The sequence below is a fragment of the Petromyzon marinus genome, chromosome 70, assembly GCF_048934315.1.
Source record: "Petromyzon marinus isolate PM22_M1 ecotype Great Lakes invasive population chromosome 70, UKy_Petmar_22M1.pri1.0, whole genome shotgun sequence".
Taxonomy (NCBI): domain Eukaryota; kingdom Metazoa; phylum Chordata; class Hyperoartia; order Petromyzontiformes; family Petromyzontidae; genus Petromyzon; species Petromyzon marinus.
This window is the reverse complement of record NC_133736.1, coordinates 5,884,786-5,912,039: the sequence shown is the minus strand read 5'-3', so window position 1 is coordinate 5,912,039 and position 27,254 is coordinate 5,884,786. Positions and strand designations below refer to the sequence as shown.

General features: G+C 50.2%; 1 protein-coding gene across 1 annotated transcript in view; it reads right to left on the bottom strand.

Moving 5' to 3' along the window:
* LOC116958045 (uncharacterized) overlaps positions 1–27,254 on the bottom strand; it is a 229,044-nt gene that overhangs the window by 138,646 nt on the left and 63,144 nt on the right. Inside the window, exon 3 of the mRNA XM_076055229.1 lies at positions 12,237–12,395. Within this exon, the coding sequence (XP_075911344.1) occupies positions 12,237–12,395 (159 nt within the window). The remainder of the gene's footprint in view (positions 1–12,236; positions 12,396–27,254) is intronic.

The following is a 27,254-nucleotide window of genomic DNA, read 5'->3' as shown; positions in this document are numbered from 1 at the left end:
CCTAACAACACCCTAACACCACCCTAACAACACCCTACACCCTAACACCCCTAAAACCCCTAACCCCTAAAAACACCCTAACACCCTAACACCCCTAACCGCTAACAACACCCTAACAACACCCTAAAAACACCCTACACCCTAACACCTCTAACACCCATAACCCCTAACAACACCCTAACACCCTAACACCCCTAACAACACCCTACACCCTAACACCCCTAAAACCCCTAACCCCTATAAACACCCTAACACCCTAACACCCCTAACAACACCCCAACAACCCTAACAACACCCAACACCCTAACACCCCTAAACCCTAACAACACCCTAGCACCCCTACCAACACCCTACACCCTAACACCCCTAACCGCTAACAACACCCTAACAACACCCTAACAACACCCTGCACCCTAATACCCCTAACACCCATAACCCCTAACAACACCCTAACACCCCCAACAACACCCCAACAACCCTAACAACACCCTAACAACACCCTAACCCTTAAAATAACCATAACACCCCTATGAACACCCTAACACCCTTAACAACACCCTAACACCCCTAACAAAACCATAACAACACCCTAACAACACCCTAACACCCCTAACCCCTAACCACACCCTACACCCTAATACCCCCAACAACACCCTAACACCCTAACAACACCCTAGCAACAGCCTACACCCTAACACCCCTAACAACACGCTAACACCACCCTACACCCTAATACCCCTAACACCCACAACCCCGAACAACACCCTAACACCCCTAAACCCTAACAACACCCTAACACCACCCTAACAACACCCTACACCCTAACACCCCGAAAACCCCTAACCCCTAAAAACACCCTAACACCCTAACACCCCTAACCGCTAACAACACCCTAACAACACCCTAAAAACACCCTACACCCTAACACCTCTAACACCCATAACCCCTAACAACACCCTAACACCCTAACACCCCTAACAACACCCTACACCCTAACACCCCTAAAACCCCTAACCCCTATAAACACCCTAACACCCTAACACCCCTAACAACACCCCAACAACCCTAACAACACCCAACACCCTAACACCCCTAAACCCTAACAACACCCTAGCACCCCTACCAACACCCTACACCCTAACACCCCTAACCGCTAACAACACCCTAACAACACCCTAACAACACCCTACACCCTAATACCCCTAACACCCATAACCCCTAACAACACCCTAACACCCCCAACAACACCCCAACAACCCTAACAACACCCTAACAACACCCTAACCCTTAAAATAACCATAACACCCCTATGAACACCCTAACACCCTTAACAACACCCTAACACCCCTAACAAAACCCTAACAACACCCTAACAACACCCTAACACCCCTAACCCCTAACCACACCCTACACCCTAATACCCCCAACAACACCCTAACACCCTAACAACACCCTAGCAACAGCCTACACCCTAACACCCCTAACAACACGCTAACACCACCCTACACCCTAACACCCCTAACACCCATAACCCCGAACAACACCCTAACACCCCTAAACCCTAACAACACCCTAACACCACCCTAACAACACCCTACACCCTAACACCCCTAAAACCCCTAACCCCTAAAAACACCCTAACACCCTAACACCCCTAACCACTAACAACACCCTAACAACACCCTAAAAACACCCTACACCCTAACACCTCTAACACCCATAACCCCTAACAACACCCTAACACCCTAACACCCCTAACAACACCCTACACCCTAACACCCCTAAAACCCCTAACCCCTATAAACACCCTAACACCCTAACCCCCCTAACAACACCCCAACAACCCTAACAACACCCAACACCCTAACACCCCTAAACCACCCCTAACACCCTGGAGACTGGGAGCGACCCCGCCAAAAGGACATCACGATGGCTATGAGATGTTGACTACCTCGCCTGCTGTACATGAGGTCGTGGGTTCGATCCCGATCCTGACAATGCCTGCTGCTGTAGATGTGGAGTCTGAGTGTCTCTCTCTCTCTCATCATCATCATCACGGTGGCTATGAGATGTTGACTACCTCGCCTGGTGTACAGGAGGTCGTGGGTTCTACCCCGATCCTCACGATGCCTGCTGCTGCTGTAGATGTGGAGTCTGAGTGTCTCTCTCTCATCATCATCATCATCACGGTGGCTATGAGATGTTGACTACATCGCCTGGTGTACAGGAGGTCGTGGGTTCTATCCCGATCCTCACGATGCCTGCTGCTGCTGTAGATGTGGAGTCTGAGTGTGTCTCTCTCTCTCATCATCATCATCACGGTGGCTATGAGATGTTGACTACATCGCCTGGTCTACAGGAGGTCGTGGGTTCTACCCCGATCCTCACGATGCCTGCTGCTGCTGCTGCTGTAGATGTGGAGTCTGAGAGTCTCTCATCATCATCATTATCACGGTGGCTATGAGATGTTGACTACCTCGCCTGGTGTACAGGAGGTCGTGGGTTCTACCACGAACCTCACGATGCCTGCTGCTGCTGTAGATGTGGAGTCTGAGTGTCTCTCTCTCTCTCATCATCATCACGGTGGCTATGAGATGTTAACTACCTCGCCTGGTGTACAGGAGGTCGTAGGTTCTACCCCGATCCTCACGATGCCTGCTGCTGCTGCTGTAGATGTGGAGTTTGAGTGTCTCCCTCCCATCATCATCATCATCACGGTGGCTATGAGATGTTGACTACCTCGCCTGGTGTACAGGAGGTCGTAGGTTCTACCCCTACCCTCACAATGCCTGCTGCTGTAGATGTGGAGTCTGAGTGTCTCTCTCTCTGGCCGTGTTCGCGTGGATCTGTCTCCGGTTTTTCCCCTCCACATTTAGAATAAACATCGCCACGCGTTCAGAGGATTTGACTGCCGCTAGACATTCACACGACAACACGACCACGATGATGATGATGACGTTAAGCCGCAACTTGTAGATATCGTTTGTGATCACAAGGACGCTTCTGAACAAGAGCAACAGAGGAGCTAAGTGGGGTATTACACCTGGTTACATAGAGACCCGTAGATTCATCACACAGAGACCCATAGACTCATCACACAGAGACCCATAGACTCATCACACAGAGACCCATAGACTCACACAGAGACCCATACACTCACACAGAGAGGCCCAAAGACTCATCACAAAGAGACCCACAGGCTCATCACACAGAGACCCACAGACTCATTACACAGAGACCCATAGACTCATCACACAGAGACCCATAGACTCATCACACAGAGACCCACAGACTCATCACACAGAGACCCATAGACTCATCACACAGAGACCCATAGACTCACACAGAGACCCATAGACTCACACAGAGACCCATAGACTCATCACAAAAATACCCACAGACTCATCACACAGAGACCCATAGACTCATCACACAGAGACCCATACACTCACACAGAGACCCATACACTCACACAGCGAGACCCAAAGACTCATCACACAGAGACCCACAGACTCATCACACAGAGACACACAGACTCACTCACACAGAGACCCGTAGACTCATCACACAGAGACCAGTAGTCTCATCACACAGAGCCCCACAGATTTATCACACAGAGACCCATAGACTCATCACACAGAGACCCATAGACTCATCACACAGAGACCCATAGACTCATCACACAGAGACCCGTAGTCTCATCACACAGAGACCCATAGACTCAACACACAGAAACCCATAGACTCATCACACAGAGACCCATAGACTCATCACACAGAGACCCATAGACTCATCACACAGAGACCCATAGACTCACCACACAGAGACCCACAGACTCACCACACAGAGACCCACAGACTCATCACACAGAGACCCATAGACACATCACACAGAGACCCATAGACACATCACACAGAGACCCACAGACTCATCACACAGAGACCCGTAGTATCACCACACAGAGACCCACAGACTCACCACACAGAGACCCTTAGACTCACCCACACAGAGACCCACAGATTCACCACACAGAGACCCACAGACTCACCACACAGAGACCCACAGACTCATCACACAGAGACCCATAGACACATCACACAGAGACCCATAGACTCATCACACAGAGACCCATAGACTCATCACACAGAGACCCGTAGTATCACCACACAGAGACCCATAGACTCATCACACAGAGACCCACAGACTCACCACACAGAGACCCACAGACTCATCACACAGAGACCCACAGCCTCATCACACAGAGACCCATAGACTCATCACACAGAGACCCACAGACTCACCACACAGAGACCCACAGACTCATCACACAGAGACCCATAGACTCATCACACAGAGACCCATAGACTCATCACACAGAGACCCACAGACTCATCACACAGAGACTCATAGACTCATCACACAGAGACCCATAGACTCACTCACACAAAGACCCATAGACTCACTCACACAGAGACCCATAGACTCATCACACAGAGACCCATAGACTCACTCACACAGAGACCGATAGACTCACCACACAGAGACGCACAGACTCATCACACAGAGACCCACAGATTCACCACACAGAGACCCACAGACTCACCACACAGAGACCCACAGACTCATCACACAGAGACCCATAGACACATCACACAGAGACCCATAGTCTCATCACACAGAGACCCATAGACTCATCACACAGAGACCCGTAGTATCACCACACAGAGACCCACAGACTCATCACACAGAGACCCATAGACACATCACACAGAGACCTGTAGTCTCATCTCACAGAGCCCGATAGACTCATCACACAGAGACCTATAGACTCATCACACCGAGACCCACAGACTCATCACACAGAGACCCACAGACTCATCACACAGAGACCCATAGACTCATCACACAGAGACCAACAGATGCATCACACAGAGACCCACAGACTCATCACACAGAGACCCACAGACTCATCACACAGAGACCCACAGACTCACTCACACAGAGACCCACAGACTCATCACACAGAAACCCATAGACTCACCACACAGAGACCCACAGACTCATCACACAGAGACCCATAGACTCATCACACAGCAGAGACCCATAGACTCACCACACAGAGACCCACAGACTCACCACACAGAGACCCACAGACTCATCACACAGAGACCCATAGACACATCACACAGAGACCCATAGACACATCACACAGAGACCCACAGACTCATCACACAGAGACCCGTAGTATCACCACACAGAAACCCACAGACTCACCACACAGAGACCCTTAGACTCACCCACACAGAGACCCACAGACTCATCACACAGAGACCCATAGACTCATCACACAGAGACCCACAGACTCATCACACAGAGACCCATAGACTCATCACACAGAGACCCACAGACGCATCACACAGAGACCCACAGACTCATCACACAGAGACCCGTAGACACATCACACAGAGACCCATAGACTCATCACACAGAGACCCATAGACTAATCACACAGAGACCCATAGACTCACCACGCAGAGACCCATAGACTCATCACACAGAGACCCACAGACTCATCACACAGAGACCCATAGACTCATCACACTGAGACCCACAGACTCACCACACAGAGACCCACAGACTCATCACACAGAGACCCATAGACTCATCACCACACAGAGACCCATAGACTCATCACACATAGACCCATAGACTCATCACACAGAGACCCACAGACTCACCACACAGAGACCCACAGACTCATCACACAGAGACCCACAGACTCATCACACAGAGACCCACAGACTCACCACACAGAGACCCACAGACTCATCACACAGAGACCCACAGACTCATCACACAGAGACCCATAGACTCATCACACAGAGACCCACAGACTCACCACACAGAGACCCACAGACTCATCACACAGAGACCCATAGACTCATCACACAGAGACCCATAGACTCATCACACAGAGACCCACAGACTCATCACACAGAGACCCATAGACTCATCACACAGAGACCCATAGACTCACTCACACAAAGACCCATAGACTCACTCACACAGAGACCCATAGACTCATCACACAGAGACCCATAGACTCACTCACACAGAGACCGATAGACTCACCACACAGAAACGCACAGACTCATCACACAGAGACCCACAGATTCACCACACAGAGACCCACAGACTCACCACACAGAGACCCACAGACTCATCACACAGAGACCCATAGACACATCACACAGAGACCCATAGTCTCATCACACAGAGACCCATAGACTCATCACACAGAGACCCGTAGTATCACCACACAGAGACCCACAGACTCATCACACAGAGACCCATAGACACATCACACAGAGACCTGTAGTCTCATCTCACAGAGCCCGATAGACTCATCACACAGAGACCTATAGACTCATCACACCGAGACCCACAGACTCATCACACAGAGACCCACAGACTCATCACACAGAGACCCATAGACTCATCACACAGAGACCAACAGATGCATCACACAGAGACCCACAGACTCATCACACAGAGACCCACAGACTCATCACACAGAGACCCACAGACTCACTCACACAGAGACCCACAGACTCATCACACAGAAACCCATAGACTCACCACACAGAGACCCACAGACTCATCACACAGAGACCCATAGACTCATCACACAGCAGAGACCCATAGACTCACCACACAGAGACCCACAGACTCACCACACAGAGACCCACAGACTCATCACACAGAGACCCATAGACACATCACACAGAGACCCATAGACACATCACACAGAGACCCACAGACTCATCACACAGAGACCCGTAGTATCACCACACAGAAACCCACAGACTCACCACACAGAGACCCTTAGACTCACCCACACAGAGACCCACAGACTCATCACACAGAGACCCATAGACTCATCACACAGAGACCCACAGACTCATCACACAGAGACCCATAGACTCATCACACAGAGACCCACAGACGCATCACACAGAGACCCACAGACTCATCACACAGAGACCCGTAGACTCATCACACAGAGACCCATAGACTCATCACACAGAGACCCATAGACTAATCACACAGAGACCCATAGACTCACCACGCAGAGACCCATAGACTCATCACACAGAGACCCACAGACTCACCACACAGAGACCCACAGACTCATCACACAGAGACCCATAGACTCATCACCACACAGAGACCCATAGACTCATCACACATAGACCCATAGACTCATCACACAGAGACCCACAGACTCACCACACAGAGACCCACAGACTCATCACACAGAGACCCATAGACACATCACACAGAGACCCATAGACTCATCACACAGAGACCCATAGACTCATCACACAGAGACCCGTAGTATCACCACACAGAGACCCACAGACTCATCACACAGAGACCCACAGACTCATCACACAGAGACCCATAGACACATCACACAGAGACCCACAGACTCATCACACAGAGACCCACAGACTCACCACACAGAGACCCACAGACTCATCACACAGAGACCCATAGACTCATCACACAGAGACCCATAGACTCATCACACAGAGACCCACAGACTCATCACACAGAGACCCATAGACTCATCACACAGAGACCCATAGACTCACTCACACAAAGACCCATAGACTCACTCACACAGAGACCCATAGACTCATCACACAGAGACCCATAGACTCACTCACACAAAGACCCATAGACTCACTCACACAGAGACCCATAGACTCATCACACAGAGACCCATAGACTCACTCACACAGAGACCGATAGACTCACCACACAGAAACGCACAGACTCATCACACAGAGACCCACAGATTCACCACACAGAGACCCACAGACTCACCACACAGAGACCCACAGACTCATCACACAGAGACCCATAGACACATCACACAGAGACCCATAGTCTCATCACACAGAGACCCATAGACTCATCACACAGAGACCCGTAGTATCACCACACAGAGACCCACAGACTCATCACACAGAGACCCATAGACACATCACACAGAGACCTGTAGTCTCATCTCACAGAGCCCGATAGACTCATCACACAGAGACCTATAGACTCATCACACCGAGACCCACAGACTCATCACACAGAGACCCACAGACTCATCACACAGAGACCCATAGACTCATCACACAGAGACCAACAGATGCATCACACAGAGACCCACAGACTCATCACACAGAGACCCACAGACTCATCACACAGAGACCCACAGACTCACTCACACAGAGACCCACAGACTCATCACACAGAAACCCATAGACTCACCACACAGAGACCCACAGACTCATCACACAGAGACCCATAGACTCATCACACAGCAGAGACCCATAGACTCACCACACAGAGACCCACAGACTCACCACACAGAGACCCACAGACTCATCACACAGAGACCCATAGACACATCACACAGAGACCCATAGACACATCACACAGAGACCCACAGACTCATCACACAGAGACCCGTAGTATCACCACACAGAAACCCACAGACTCACCACACAGAGACCCTTAGACTCACCCACACAGAGACCCACAGACTCATCACACAGAGACCCATAGACTCATCACACAGAGACCCACAGACTCATCACACAGAGACCCATAGACTCATCACACAGAGACCCACAGACGCATCACACAGAGACCCACAGACTCATCACACAGAGACCCGTAGACTCATCACACAGAGACCCATAGACTCACCACACAGAGACCCACAGACTCATCACACAGAGACCCATAGACACATCACACAGAGACCCATAGTCTCATCACACAGAGACCCATAGACTCATCACACAGAGACCCGTAGTATCACCACACAGAGACCCACAGACTCATCACACAGAGACCCATAGACACATCACACAGAGACCTGTAGTCTCATCTCACAGAGCCCGATAGACTCATCACACAGAGACCTATAGACTCATCACACCGAGACCCACAGACTCATCACACAGAGACCCACAGACTCATCACACAGAGACCCATAGACTCATCACACAGAGACCAACAGATGCATCACACAGAGACCCACAGACTCATCACACAGAGACCCACAGACTCATCACACAGAGACCCACAGACTCACTCACACAGAGACCCACAGACTCATCACACAGAAACCCATAGACTCACCACACAGAGACCCACAGACTCATCACACAGAGACCCATAGACTCATCACACAGCAGAGACCCATAGACTCACCACACAGAGACCCACAGACTCACCACACAGAGACCCACAGACTCATCACACAGAGACCCATAGACACATCACACAGAGACCCATAGACACATCACACAGAGACCCACAGACTCATCACACAGAGACCCGTAGTATCACCACACAGAAACCCACAGACTCACCACACAGAGACCCTTAGACTCACCCACACAGAGACCCACAGACTCATCACACAGAGACCCATAGACTCATCACACAGAGACCCACAGACTCATCACACAGAGACCCATAGACTCATCACACAGAGACCCACAGACGCATCACACAGAGACCCACAGACTCATCACACAGAGACCCGTAGACTCATCACACAGAGACCCATAGACTCATCACACAGAGACCCATAGACTAATCACACAGAGACCCATAGACTCACCACGCAGAGACCCATAGACTCATCACACAGAGACCCACAGACTCACCACACAGAGACCCACAGACTCATCACACAGAGACCCATAGACTCATCACCACACAGAGACCCATAGACTCATCACACATAGACCCATAGACTCATCACACAGAGACCCACAGACTCACCACACAGAGACCCACAGACTCATCACACAGAGACCCATAGACACATCACACAGAGACCCATAGACTCATCACACAGAGACCCATAGACTCATCACACAGAGACCCGTAGTATCACCACACAGAGACCCACAGACTCATCACACAGAGACCCACAGACTCATCACACAGAGACCCATAGACACATCACACAGAGACCCACAGACTCATCACACAGAGACCCACAGACTCACCACACAGAGACCCACAGACTCATCACACAGAGACCCATAGACTCATCACACAGAGACCCATAGACTCATCACACAGAGACCCACAGACTCATCACACAGAGACCCATAGACTCATCACACAGAGACCCATAGACTCACTCACACAAAGACCCATAGACTCACTCACACAGAGACCCATAGACTCATCACACAGAGACCCATAGACTCACTCACACAGAGACCGATAGACTCACCACACAGAGACGCACAGACTCATCACACAGAGACCCACAGATTCACCACACAGACACCCACAGACTCACCACACAGAGACCCACAGACTCATCACACAGAGACCCATAGACACATCACACAGAGACCCATAGTCTCATCACACAGAGACCCATAGACTCATCACACAGAGACCCGTAGTATCACCACACAGAGACCCACAGACTCATCACACAGAGACCCATAGACACATCACACAGAGACCCATAGTCTCATCACACAGAGACCCATAGACTCATCACACAGAGACCGATAGACTCAGCACACAGAGACGCACAGACTCATCACACAGAGACCCACAGATTCACCACACAGAGACCCACAGACTCACCACACAGAGACCCACAGACTCATCACACAGAGACCCATAGACACATCACACAGAGACCCATAGTCTCATCACACAGAGACCCATAGACTCATCACACAGAGACCCGTAGTATCACCACACAGAGACCCACAGACTCACCACACAGAGACCCATAGACTCATCACACAGAGACCTATAGACTCATCACACAGAGACCCACAGACTCATCACACAGAGACCCACAGACTCATCACACAGAGACCCATAGACTCATCACACAGAGACCCACAGACGCATCACACAGAGACCCACAGACTCATCACACAGAGACCCGTAGACTCATCACACAGAGACCCATAGACTCATCACACAGAGACCCATAGACTCATCACACAGAGACCCATAGACTCATCACACAGAGACCCACAGACTCATCACACAGAGACCCATAGACTCATCACACAGAGACCCACAGACGCATCACACAGAGACCCACAGACTCATCACACAGAGACCCGTAGACTCATCACACAGAGACCCGTAGACTCATCACACAGAGAATCACAGACTCATCACACAGAGACCCACAGACTCATCACACAGAGACCCACAGACTCACCACACAGAGACGCGCAGACTCATCACATAGAGACCCACAGACTCATCACACAGAGACCCACAGACTCATCACACAGAGACCCATAGACTCATCACACAGAGACCCATAGACTCACCACACAGAGACCCACAGACGCATCACACAGAGACCCACAGACTCATCACACAGAGACCCGTAGACTCATCACACAGAGACCCATAGACTCATCACACAGAGACCCATAGACTCATCACACAGAGACCCATAGACTCATCACACAGAGACCCACAGACTCATCACACAGAGACCCATAGACTCATCACACAGAGACCCACAGACGCATCACACAGAGACCCACAGACTCATCACACAGAGACCCGTAGACTCATCACACAGAGACCCGTAGACTCATCACACAGAGACCCATAGACTCATCACACAGAGACCCATAGACTCATCACACAGAGACCCATAGACTCATCACACAGAGACCCGTAGACTCATCACACAGAGAATCACAGACTCATCACACAGAGACCCACAGACTCATCACACAGAGACCCACAGACTCACCACACAGAGACGCGCAGACTCATCACATAGAGACCCACAGACTCATCACACAGAGACCCACAGACTCATCACACAGAGACCCATAGACTCACCACACAGAGACCCATAGACTCACCACACAGAGACCCATAGACATACACGAACATCTCTCAACGAAGGAGAAGGCATCACCACCATCACCACCAGCATCACCACCATCATCATCACCATCACCACCATCATCATCACCATCACCACCAGACAGCAGCTGCTGCTGCTGCTGCTGCAGAGGAGGTGTTGGATGAGGAGGTGTTGGATGAGGAGGTGTTGGATGAGGAGGTGTTGGATGAGGAGGTGTTGGCGTGAAGAGGTTCGCATTCTACAGGTGTGCAAACCCCCGGTGGGAGATTCTTACCTGGAACCTCACTCTTCTTAGTAGCGAGCATGGCTGCTGTGTCTGTGTCTCCGTGTGCCTGTGTTGTCTCTCTGTCTCTGTGTTGTCTCTCTGTCTCTCTGTCTGTCTGTCTGTGCTGTCTCTCTCTCCCTGGGTGGGTCCGCTGTGCCCCGGGGGAGGCTGTCAGATCGATGTAGGGGCCGTGTGGAAGCAGAAGCGGAGGTCGGGTCAGAGGGGCAAAGTGCACTGGGACACACACACACACACAGAGAGAGACACTGAGACACACACAGAGACACACACAGACACTGAGAGACACTGAGACACACACAGAGACACTGAGACACACACAGAGACACACACAGAGACACTGAGACACACACAGAGACACACATTGACACTGAGACACAGAGACACACAGAGACACTGAGACACACACAGAGACACACACAGACACTGAGACACTGAGACACACACAGAGACACTGAGACACACACAGAGACACACACAGAGACACTGAGACACACACAGAGACACACACAAACACTGAGACACTGAGACACACACAGACACTGAGACAGATACAGAGACACACATAGACACTGAGACACACACTGAGACACACTGAGACACTGAGACACACACAGAGACACACACAGACACTGAGACACACACAGAGACACACACAGAGACACTGAGACACACACAGAGACACACACAGAGACACACACAGAGAGAGACACTGAGACACACACAGAGACACACACAGAGACACACACAGACACTGAGACACAGAGACACACACAGAGACACTGAGACACACACAGAGACACACTGAGACACTGAGACACTGAGAAACACACAGACACTGAGACACACACAGAGACACACTGAGACACTGAGACACACAAAGAGACACACACAGACACTGAGACACTGAGACACACACAGAGAGAGACACTGAGACACACACAGAGACACACACAGACACTGAGACACTGAGACACACACAGACACTGAGGCACACACAGAGACACACACAGACACAGAGAGACACTGAGACACACACAGAGACACTGAGACACACACAGAGACACACACAGAGACACTGAGACACAGAGACACACACAGAGACACTGAGACACACACAGAGACACACACAGAGACACTGAGACACACACAGAGACACACACAGACACTGAGACACTGAGACACACACAGACACTGAGACAGACACAGAGACACTGAGACACACACAGAGACACACACAGACACTGAGACACACACAGAGACACACACAGAGACACTGAGACACACACAGACACAGAGACACTGAGACACACACAGAGACACACTGAGACACTCACAGAGACACACACAGACACTGAGACACACACAGAGACACACATAGACACTGAGGCACACACATAGACACACACAGAGACACTGAGACACACACAGACACTGAGACACACACAGACACTGAGACACACAGAGACACTGAGACACACACACAGACACTGAGACACACAGAGCCACTGAGACACAGACACTGAGACACACACACACACAGACACTGAGACACACACAGAGACACACTGAGACACTGAGACACACACAGAGACTGAGACACACACAGAGACACACACAGAGACACACACAGAGACACACTGAGACACTGAGACACACACAGAGACTGAGACACACACAGAGACACACACAGACACTGAGACACACACAGAGACACACAGAGACACTGAGACACACACAGAGACACACACAGACACTGAGACACTGAGACACACACAGAGACACACACAGACACTGAGACACACACAGAGACACACACAGACACTGAGACACACACAGAGACACACACAGAGACACTGAGACACACACACACAGAGAGACACTGAGACACACACAGAGACACACACAGACACTGAGACACACACAGAGACACACACAGACACTGAGACACACACAGAGACACACACAGACACTGAGACACACACAGAGACACACACAGAGACACACACTGAGACACACACAGACACAGAGACACACACAGAGACACTGAGACACACACAGACACTGAGACACACACAGACACAGAGACACTGAGACACACACTGAGACACTGACACACACACACAGAGACACTGAGACACACACAGAGACACACTGAGACACTGAGACACACACAGAGACACACTGAGACACTGAGACACACAGAGAGACACACACAGAGAAACTGAGACACACACAGAGACACACATAGACACTGAGACACACACAGAGACACACACATACACTGAGACACACACAGAGACACACACAGAGACACTGAGACACACACAGACACAGAGACACACAGAGACACTGAGACACACACAGACACTGAGACACACACAGACACAGAGACACTGAGACACACACTGAGACACTGACACACACACAGAGACACTGAGAAACACACAGAGACACACTGAGACACTGAAACACACACAGAGACACACACAGACACTGAGACACACACAGAGACACACACAGACACTGAGACACACACAGGGACACACACAGACACTGAGACACACACAGAGACACAGACAGACACTGAGACACACACAGAGACACACAGAGACACTGAGACACACACAGACACTGAGACACACACAGAGACACACACAGACACTGAGACACACGCGGAGACACACACAGAGACACACACAGAGACACTGAGACACACACAGAGACACACACAGAGACACTGAGACACAGACACTGAGACACACACAGACACTGAGACACACAGAGACACTGAGACACACACACAGACACTGAGACACACACAGACACTGAGACACACACAGACACTGAAACACACAGACACTGAGACACGGAGACACACAGAGACACTGAGACACAGACACAGACACTGAGACACACACAGACACTGAGACACACACAGACACTGAGACACACACAGACACTGAGACACACACACACAGACACTGAGACACACACACAGACACTGAGACACACACGGACACTGAGACACACACGGACACTGAGACACACTGAGACACTGAGACACACACGGACACTGAGACACACACACAGACACTGAGACACATACAGACACACACAGATACTGAGACACACACACAGACACTGAGTCACACACAGACACTGAGTCACACACACAGACACTGAGACACACAGACACTGAGACACACACAGACACTGAGACACACACAGACACTGAGACACACAGACACTGAGACACACACACAGACACTGACACACACACAGACACTGAGACACACAGACAGAGACTGAAACACACACAGATACTGAGACACACACACAGACACTGAGTCACACACACAGACACTGAGACACACACGGACACTGAGATACACACAGAGACACTGAGACACACACAGACACAGAGACACACACAGAGACACTGAGACACACACAGACACAGAGACACACAAACAGACACTGAGACACACACACAGACACCGAGACACACACAGACACTGAAACACATACACACACAGACATTGAGACACACACACAGACACTGAGACACACACAGACACTGATACACACACAGACACTTAAACACTGAGACACACACACAGACATTGAGACACACACACACACAACAACAACCGCCATTCGCCACAAAGTGGCGGTGACGTCACCACGACGCTTGTGCCAGGCTATGTGCACCCTGAGGCCACGTGAAGTGTCGAACGCCCGCTGGCAGGAGGTCACGGGGCAGACCCAGGTGCCACGGGTCGACTGACTAAGATGACTGGCTGATGCACCACCTGTGCCCCCTACTGTGGCACCTGCTGTGCTTTAGCCACCCGGAACTCCGCTCGTTGTTGTGAGCGTCGCTCCTCCGCCCTCCATTGTTTTTGGAGGGCGACTGCCTCCAACTGCCCAGTAGCATCCTTCACGAGACTCCTCCACAGAGGCCGATCTTGACACCGCTGGTACCAGTCATCGGCAAGTCCACTCAGCTCCACCTCCTCCTGTACCACATCACTCCATCTCTTCTCTAGCCTGTGCCGCGCCCGTTTAGCCCCCTCAATCCGGCCGAACAAAAGCTGTTTCGGCATGCGGTGGCTGGGCATGCGGGCTACATGACCCAGCCAACGCAGCCTTGCCTGCCGGAGGAGCTCACCGATGGGAATTGCCCAGATCTTTCAAGGATTTGTGAGCTCCTCACACAATCCAGTCTGGTTAAACCCAGGATGGATCGTAGGCAGGCCACCCTAAATGTTTCTAACTGGCGAAGATGCTCCATTAGGGGGGTTCACGTTTCACAAGCGTAGAGAAGGCAGGGAATGACCGTGCCCGAGAAGACCTGAAGCTTAGTGCGGAGCGACAGACCAGGTAGCTTCCACACAGCGTTATGCAATCAATGAAAAGTTATTGCCGCTCGACTGATTCTGAGTGAGACCTCTGCTGTCAAACCAGAGCCAGTCATGAGCACACTGCACAGGTATGGGAAACTCCCCACTCTCTCCACAACTCCCCCATCACCGATTGGGAGTTGTGTGGGTGGAGTGCCCGATGGCACAAAATACCCAGGCAGGTGCTTAGTTTTGGTGGGGCTGATGGTAAGGCCCCACCTCTTAGTGGCACGCTCCAGTCTCAGCAGCAGCGTCTCCAACTCCTCCTCTGAATGAGCAGCATACATAACGTGGTTGACCAATAGGGAGTCATCCCCTGACCGCACCCGGGCATCGATCAGCCTCCAATTGTATCTGTACCAGATCGAAATTCCTCCAGTACAGCCATCAAAGGCTTCATAGACTACGTGGTCGAAAAAGATGTTAAGTAATGATGGAGCCAGAGGACATCCCTGTCGCACCCCAAGGTGAACAGGGAATGGCTCCGAATCCCGGCCACGTAGTTTTTTCCCGGGCCCACTCACTGCCATGAAGATCCTTAATGATCATGAGCAGCGGGTCAGGGACTCCGAAAGCACGAAGAACAACCCAGAGCCCAGGACTACTGATGGTATCATAGGCCTTGACCAGGTCAATAAAGCAGAGATGTAGGTCTTGTTGGAATTCCCTACACCTCTGCTGTAGAAAACGGAGAGAAAAATGGCATCTGTGCAGGTCCGCCCTTTCCTGAAACCGCATTGAGGCTCAGCAAGCCTCTTCTCAGCGTGCCTGGCAAGGCGGTGTTGAATAATCCTTGCCAGTACCTTTCCCAGCACACTGAGGAGTGAGATGCACCTGTAGTTGTTACAGTCTGTGCGGTCCCTCTTCCTGAAACGGGGGACCACCAGGGCATCCTTCCAATCCTGCGGAACCCTTCCAGTGGTCCAGCCTGTTGTTATGATGTCATGTAGGGCAGTCTGTGCACAAACGCCACCCTCCCTCAGCATTTCGCGTGTGAGATCATCTCTACCCGGTGCCTTTCTTGGTCTCAGACTCTGGATCGCCTTCAGTACTTCCTCAACAGATGGCACCTCAGACAGCCACTCACAGGGGGTGACTTCCTCTTCCAATATTTGAGGCACCGCAGCCTCTGCAGGGTCATCTCCACTTTGTCCCACGATGCCTTCCATGTGGAGGGATTTCCCCTCCCCCAGGACTTCACAGAAATGCTCAGCAAATCTGCAAACCTGTTCCTGGGGGCCGGAGATTGGATCACCGTTTTTTCACCTAATGATGCTAATAGGTGTGTCGCTGCAGGTAACTTTTTGGATGGAATTAAATAAATAATTGTGATCGCGAGCCATTGAGGCAAATTCCATCTCCTCAGCAACCCGCGACCACCACCCATCCTTGCAGCGCCTCACAGCTCTCCGAACCTCCGAGCGAAGGCTGTGGTAAGCCTCCTCATTCTCCGACGTGGGATGCTGTAGCCAATGAGAGTGGGCCTGTCGCTTTTTCTCAGCCAGCTTGAATAACTCCTCTGTCAGCCAGGGTCTCTGGGGAGGTCTGGACTGTGTAACCAAAGCAGACATTGCAGCTGTATGAGTCACAGTCATAAACCTCACCCATTTACCCTCGACATCTGGAGGCGTGAGGGACGATGTCAACCCCAGCCGCAAACGATGATGAATTTCTCGCTTGCAACTTTCATCAGATAACTAAGACCAGGCCACTTTAGGTTGGAATGGGGTCCTGGGTGTACACCCACCACCAGAGTGGAAGAATGGCAGACGTATCTTACAGATGACTAGTCGATGGTCAGAGGGCAAATCAGCGCCACGGTAGGTCCTGGTGTCAAGGACATGGGCCCGCATCCGCTGTTCCGTCACTATGTAATCCAGCAGATGTCCTTGCTTGGACCCGGCATGCATCCATGATGTTGTGTGGATGCGCCGATGCCGTAACGGCGTGTTGGTAATTACAAGCCCATGGGCTGCACAAAAATCAAGCAGCCTCCTACCGTTGTTATTGAGCTGATCTGGCCCATGCCTTACAATCACTCCAGACCAGGTGCCAGAATCATGACCAACTCGGGCATTGAAGTCACCCAACAAGATGACTCTATCCTGAGAGGCCACTTTAGCTAGCACCTGTGAAAGGAGGTCATAGAAGGCATCTGACTCATGGCCTTGCCTGCATCCCTCCACGGATGTTCGTCTTCAGTGGGAGCATAAGTAACCACGACCACCACTCCTCATCTCAGGTTGATGGGAAGGCGAGCCCAAAGTAGCCTGGGGCTTACAGCTTCCCACACCTCACCGCCACGCTCCCACGCCCCCTTCATTCTTTTGTTCAAAAGAAGAGCCACACCCTGTTGTTTGGCAGTCTCCTGCCCTGAGTAGAGGACTGTCCACCCCTCATGGTGGCAGGAGCCAGAGCCGGTCCACCGGACCTCCTGAATGCCAAAGAGATCCAGGCGGTACCGGTCCAGCTCCCGACAGAGCAGTGGCACCCTCTCCTCCGCAGTGAGCGTTCGAACATTCCACGTGGCCACCCGTAGTGGCCTTTTGTTGTTTCTGGAGGAGCCTCGAGGGTAGAGATTGAATATCCTGGCTTCGCCAATTGGGGTTTGGCCAGGAGACGTCATAGAAACCTGTCCCCCCGGGGCCTCCGGCACAAGCCTATTGATTAGATATTTTAGACGTGGTTTAGTGGAAATGTATTGAAGGTGGAGGGGTTACCAGCCCCTCGCACCCCTCCAAAGCCCCCATTTAGCCGCTGTGGTGGTCACAGACACCATGAGGGGGGAGGCCAATCGGAATTGGCCTTCCCCCCACGGCACTGCCCACGACAGAGTTGCCAGTCCGGCACCACAAGGAGGTAGGGGGTTGTTTTGCCACACACTGAGACACTGAGACACACACACACTGAGACACACACACACACAGACACTGAAATACACAGAGACACTGAGACACACACAGACACTGAGATACACACACATGCAGACACTGAGACACAGACACTGAGACACACACACTGAGACACACACACACACACAGACACTGAAACACACAAACAGAGACACTGAGACACACACAGACACTGAGATATACACACATACAGACACTGAGACACACACACACACTGAGACACACACAGAGACACTGAAATACACAAACAGAGACACTGAGACACACACACAGACACTGAGATACACACACATACAGACACTGAGACACACACACAGACACTGAAACACACACACACACAGACACTGAGACACAGAGACACTGAGACACACACACAGACACTGAGATACACACACATACAGACATTGAGACACACACACAGACACTGAGACACACACACATACAGACACTGAGACACAAAGACACTGAGACACACACACACACAGACACTGAGATACACAAACAGAGACACTGAGACACACAGACACTGAGATACACGCACAGACACTGAAACACACACACACACACAGACACTGAGACACACAAACAGAGACACTGAGACACACAGACACTGAGATACACACACAGACAGACACTGAGACACACACACAGACACTGAGACACACACACAGACACTGAGACACACACACAGACACTGACGCTCACACAGACACACACAGACACTGACGTACAGACAGACAAAGACAGTTAGACACATACAGACACTCAGACACACACACTGACGCTCACAAAGACACACACACTAACGCACACACACACGCACACTAACGCACACACAGACACTGACACACACAGACACAGACGCTCACACAGACACACACACACTGACGCACACACACACGCACACTTACGCGAACACACACAGACAGACACACACAGGCACTTACACACGGACACTGACGCACACACACACAGACAGGTAGACACACACACACACTGACGCACACACACACACAGTTAGACACACACAGACACTGACACACACACAGACAGTTAGACACACACAGACACTGACACACACACAGACAGTTAGACACACACAGACACTGACACACACACAGACAATTAGACACACATAGACAGTTACACACACAGACAGTTAGACACACACACACTGACACACACACACAGACAGTTAAACACACACAGACACTGACACACACACACTGACAAAACAAACGAACACACATAACCTCACTGACACAAACTAACACACACACACACTCTGACACACACATAGACACATTGACACAAACTAACAAACACACACACTGACACACACATAGACACACTGACACAAAATGACACACACACTGACACACACATAGACACATTGACACAAAATGACACACACACACACTGACACACACATAGACACATTGACACAAAATGACACACACACACACTGACACACACATAGACACATTGACACAAAAAGACACACACACTGACACACACATAGACACATTGACACAAAAAGACACACACACTGACACACACATAGACACATTGACACAAAAAGACACACACACTGACACACACATAGACACATTGACACAAAATGACACACACACTGACACACACATAGACACATTGACACAAAATGACACACACACTCACCTATACTGACTCACACTGACACACACACTCTGATGCACACACACACAGACACTCACGCACACACACACAGACAGGTAGACACACACAGACAGTTAGACACACACACAGACAGACACACACAGACAGACACTCACGCACACACACACAGACAGGTAGACACACACAGACAGTTAGACACACACAGACAGACACTCACGCACACACACACAGACAGTTAGACACACACAGACAGTTAGACACACACACAGACAGACACACACAGACAGTTATACACACAGACTAACTCAACACCGACACACACACACTCTGATGCACACACACTGACGCTTACGCACACAGACACTCACACACAGACACTCACGCACACACACACACAGACAGTTAGACACACACAGACACTGACACACACACACTGACGCACACACAGATACAGTTACACAGACACACTGACGCACACACACACAGACATTTAGACACACAGACACTCACACACACAGACTCTCTCACACACACACACAGACAGTTAGACACACACAGACACTGACACACACAGACAGTTAGACACATACAGACACAGTTAGACACACACATACACTGACGCACACACACACACTGACGCACACACACACAGTTAGACACACACAGACACACACAGGCACTGACGCACACACACACAGATACTCACGCACACACACACAGACAGTTAGACACACACAGACATTTAGACACACAGACACACACACACACACTGACCCACACATACAGACAGTTAGACACACACACACTGACGCAAACACACACACAGACAGTTAGACACACAGACACTCACACACACAGACACTAATGCACACACACAGACAGTTAGACACACACAGACACAGTTACACACACACACTCTGACACACACTCACACTGACGCACACACACACACAGTTAGACACACACAGACACAGACAGACACTGACGCACACACACACAGATACTCACGCACACACACACAGACAGTTAGACACACATACTGACGCACACACAGACAGTTAGACACACACACTGAAGCACACACACACAGACAGACACACACAGACAGTTAAACACACACAGACACTGACACACAGACAATTAGACACACACAGACAGTTAGACACACACAAAGATAAAGATCCCCCATATAACCTTAACAGACTGTAGGGGCAAGTGCTGTTAGCGAGCACCTATGAAGGCCGGAACGGTACACGAGGGGGTGGGTGGCCAGCACCACGCCCGACCGCCTTTGTCTCCCTAGTGGCGATATTTACACACCGCTACACCAGGTACTCATTTGAGGCTGAGTCGACCTAGGGGAGGCCCGGGACCGGTTCAGATAATCGTCACTGGTGTTGGCCGTGAGCAGGAATCGAACCCCGGATCGCCAGGTTCATAGCGCAGCGTAGCGCTAACCGCTACACTATCGCTCCCCACACACACACACTGACGCACACAGACACACAGACAGTTAGACACACACACAGACAGTTAGACAAACACACACACACTGACACACACACACAGACACACACAGACAGTTAGACACACACATACACAGACAGACACACACACACATACACACAGACAGTTATACACACACACTGACGCACACACACACACAGACAGTTAGACACACACACAGACAGTTAGACAAACACACACACTGACACACACACACAGACACACACAGACAGTTAGACACACACATACACAGACAGACACACACAGACACATACACACAGACAGTTATACACACACACTGACGCACACACACACACACAGACAGTTAGACACACACACAGACAGTTAGACAAACACACACACACTGACACACACACACACAGACACACACAGACAGTTAGACACACACATACACAGACAGACACACAGACACATACACACAGACAGTTATACACACACACTGACGCACACACACACACAGACAGTTAGACACACACACAGACAGTTAGACAAACACACACACACTGACACACACACACACAGACACACACAGACAGTTAGACACACACATACACAGACAGACACACACAGACACATACACACAGACAGTTATACACACACACTGACGCACACACACACACAGACAGTTAGACACACACACAGACAGTTAGACAAACACACACACACTGACACACACACACAGACAGACACACACAGACAGTTAGACACACACATACAGAGACAGACACACACAGACACACACACACACAGACAGTTATACACACACACTGACGCACACACACACAGACAGTTAGACACACACAGACACTGACACACACAAACACAGACAGTTAGACACACATAGACAGTTGAACACACACAGACAGTTAGACACACACACACTGACACACACACACTCACCTATACTGACGCAAACTTACACGCAAACTAACACACACTATGACACACACTGACACAATGACACACACACTCACACACACACTGACGCACACACACACAATGACACACACACTCACACACACTGACACACACACACTTACTATGACACACAATGACACACACACACTGACACACACACACTATGACACACACTGACACAAACACAATCACTATGACACACACTGACACACACTCACTATGACACACACTTAAACACACACTCACTATGACACACACAGACACACACACACTGACGCACACACACACACACAATGACACACACACTCACACCATCTGACACACACACACTGACGCACACACACACAATGACACACACACTCACACACACTGACACACACACACTGACACACACACTTACTATGACACACAGTGACACACACACTGACACACACACACTGACACAAACATAATCACTATGACACACACTGACACACACACTATGACACACACTGACACACACACACTATGACACACACTGACACACACACACTGACACACACACACTGACACACACACACTCACTATGACACACTGACACACACACTGACACACACACACACTATGACACACACTGACACACACACACTGACACACACTCACACACACACTCACTATGACACACACAGACACACACACTGACACACACACACTGACACACACACTTACTATGACACACATTGACACACACACTGACACACACACACTGACACAAACACACTTACTATGACACACATTGACACACACACTGACACACACACACTGACACAAACACAATCACTATGACACACACTGACACACACACTGACACACTATGACACACACTCACACTCACACACACACTCACTATGACACACACAGACACACACACTGACACACACACACTGACACACACACACTCACTATGACACACATTGCCACACACACTGACACACACACACTCACACACACACACTCACTATGACACACACAGACACACACACTGACACACACACACTGACACACACACTGACACACACACACTGACACACACACACCGACACACACTGACACACACACACTCACTATGACACACACTGACACACACTCACTATGACACACACTGACACACACTCTCAATATGACACACACTGAAACACACACTGACACACACACTCACTATGACACACACTGACACACACACACTCACTATGACACACACTGACACACACACTCGCTATGACACACACTGACACACACACTGACACACACACACTCACTATGACACACACACTCACTATGACACACACTGACACACACACTGACACACACTAACACACACTCACTATGACACACACTGACACACACACTAACACACACACTCACTATGACACACACTGACACACACACACTCACTATGACACACACTGACACACACACTCGCTATGACACACACTGACACACACACTGACACACACACACTCACTATGACACACACACTCACTATGACACACACTGACACACACACTGACACACACACTGACACACACACACTCACTATGACACACACACTCACTATGACACGCACTCACACACACACACTGACACACACACACTCACTATGACACACACACTCACTATGACACACACACTCACTATGACAGACACTAACACACACACTGACACAGACACTGACACGCACTCACACACATACACTGAGACACACTCATTATGACACACACAGACACACACACAGACACACACACACTGACACACACTCACACACACACTCACTATGACACACACAGACACACACTCACTATGACACACACTGACACACACTGACACACACACCGACACACACACATTGACACACACACACTGACACACACACCGACACACACTGACACACACTGACACACACACACAGTGACACACACTGACACACACTGACACACACACTGACACACACACCGACACACACACATTGACACACACACACTGACACACCACCGACACACACTGACACACACTGACACACACACACTGACACACATTGACACACACTGACACACACACACTGACACACACACACTGACACACACACACTGACACACAATTGACACACACTGACACACACACACTGACACACACACACTGACACACACACTGGCGCACACACTGGCATACACTCTTTGATACACCCACATACACACACACCGACACACACACACTCTATGATACACACACACACGCTGACACACACTCACTGACACACAGACACTGATACATACACTGACACACACACACATACTCTATGATACACACACTGACACACACACTCACTGACACACAGACACTGATACATACACTGACACACACAGTGACACACACACCCACTGATACACACACTGACACACACTCTATGATACACTGACACACACACACTGACAAACACACACTGATACACACACACACTGACAAACACACACTGATACACACACTCACTGACACACACACACTGATACACACACTGACACACACACACTCTATGATACACACACTGACACACACACACACACTGATACACACACTCACTGACACACACACACACTGACACACACTGACACACACTGACACACACACACTGACACACACACACTGACACACACACACTGACACACACACACTGACACACACACACTGACACACACACACACTGACACACACACACTCTATGATACACACACTGACACACACACACAGTGACACACACACACACACACTGACACACACACACTGACACACACACACACACTGACACACACACACACTGACACACACACACACTGACACACACTGACACACACACACTGACACACACACACTGACACACACACACACACACTCTATGATACACACACTGACACACACACACAGTGACACACACACACTGACACACACACTGACACACACACACTGACACACACACACTGACACACCCACATACTGACACACCCACACACTGATACACACACTCACTGGCACACACACACACTGACACACACACACTGACACACACACACTGACACACACACTGACACACACACACTAACACACACAGACACACACACAGACACACACACACTCTATGATACACACACACACGCTGACACACACTCACTGGCACACAGACACTGATACATACACTGACACACACACACATACTCTATGATACACACACTGACACACACACTCACTGACACACACACACTGACACACACACACCCACTGATACACACACTGACACACACTCTATGATACACTGACACACCCACACACTGATACACACACACACTGACACACACACACACTGACACACACACACTGACACACACACACTGACACACACTGACACACACACACTGACACACACACACACACTGACACACACACACACACTGACACACACACACACTGATACACACACTGACACACACTCTATGATACACTGACACACACACACTGACACACACACACTGACACACACACACACTGACACACACACA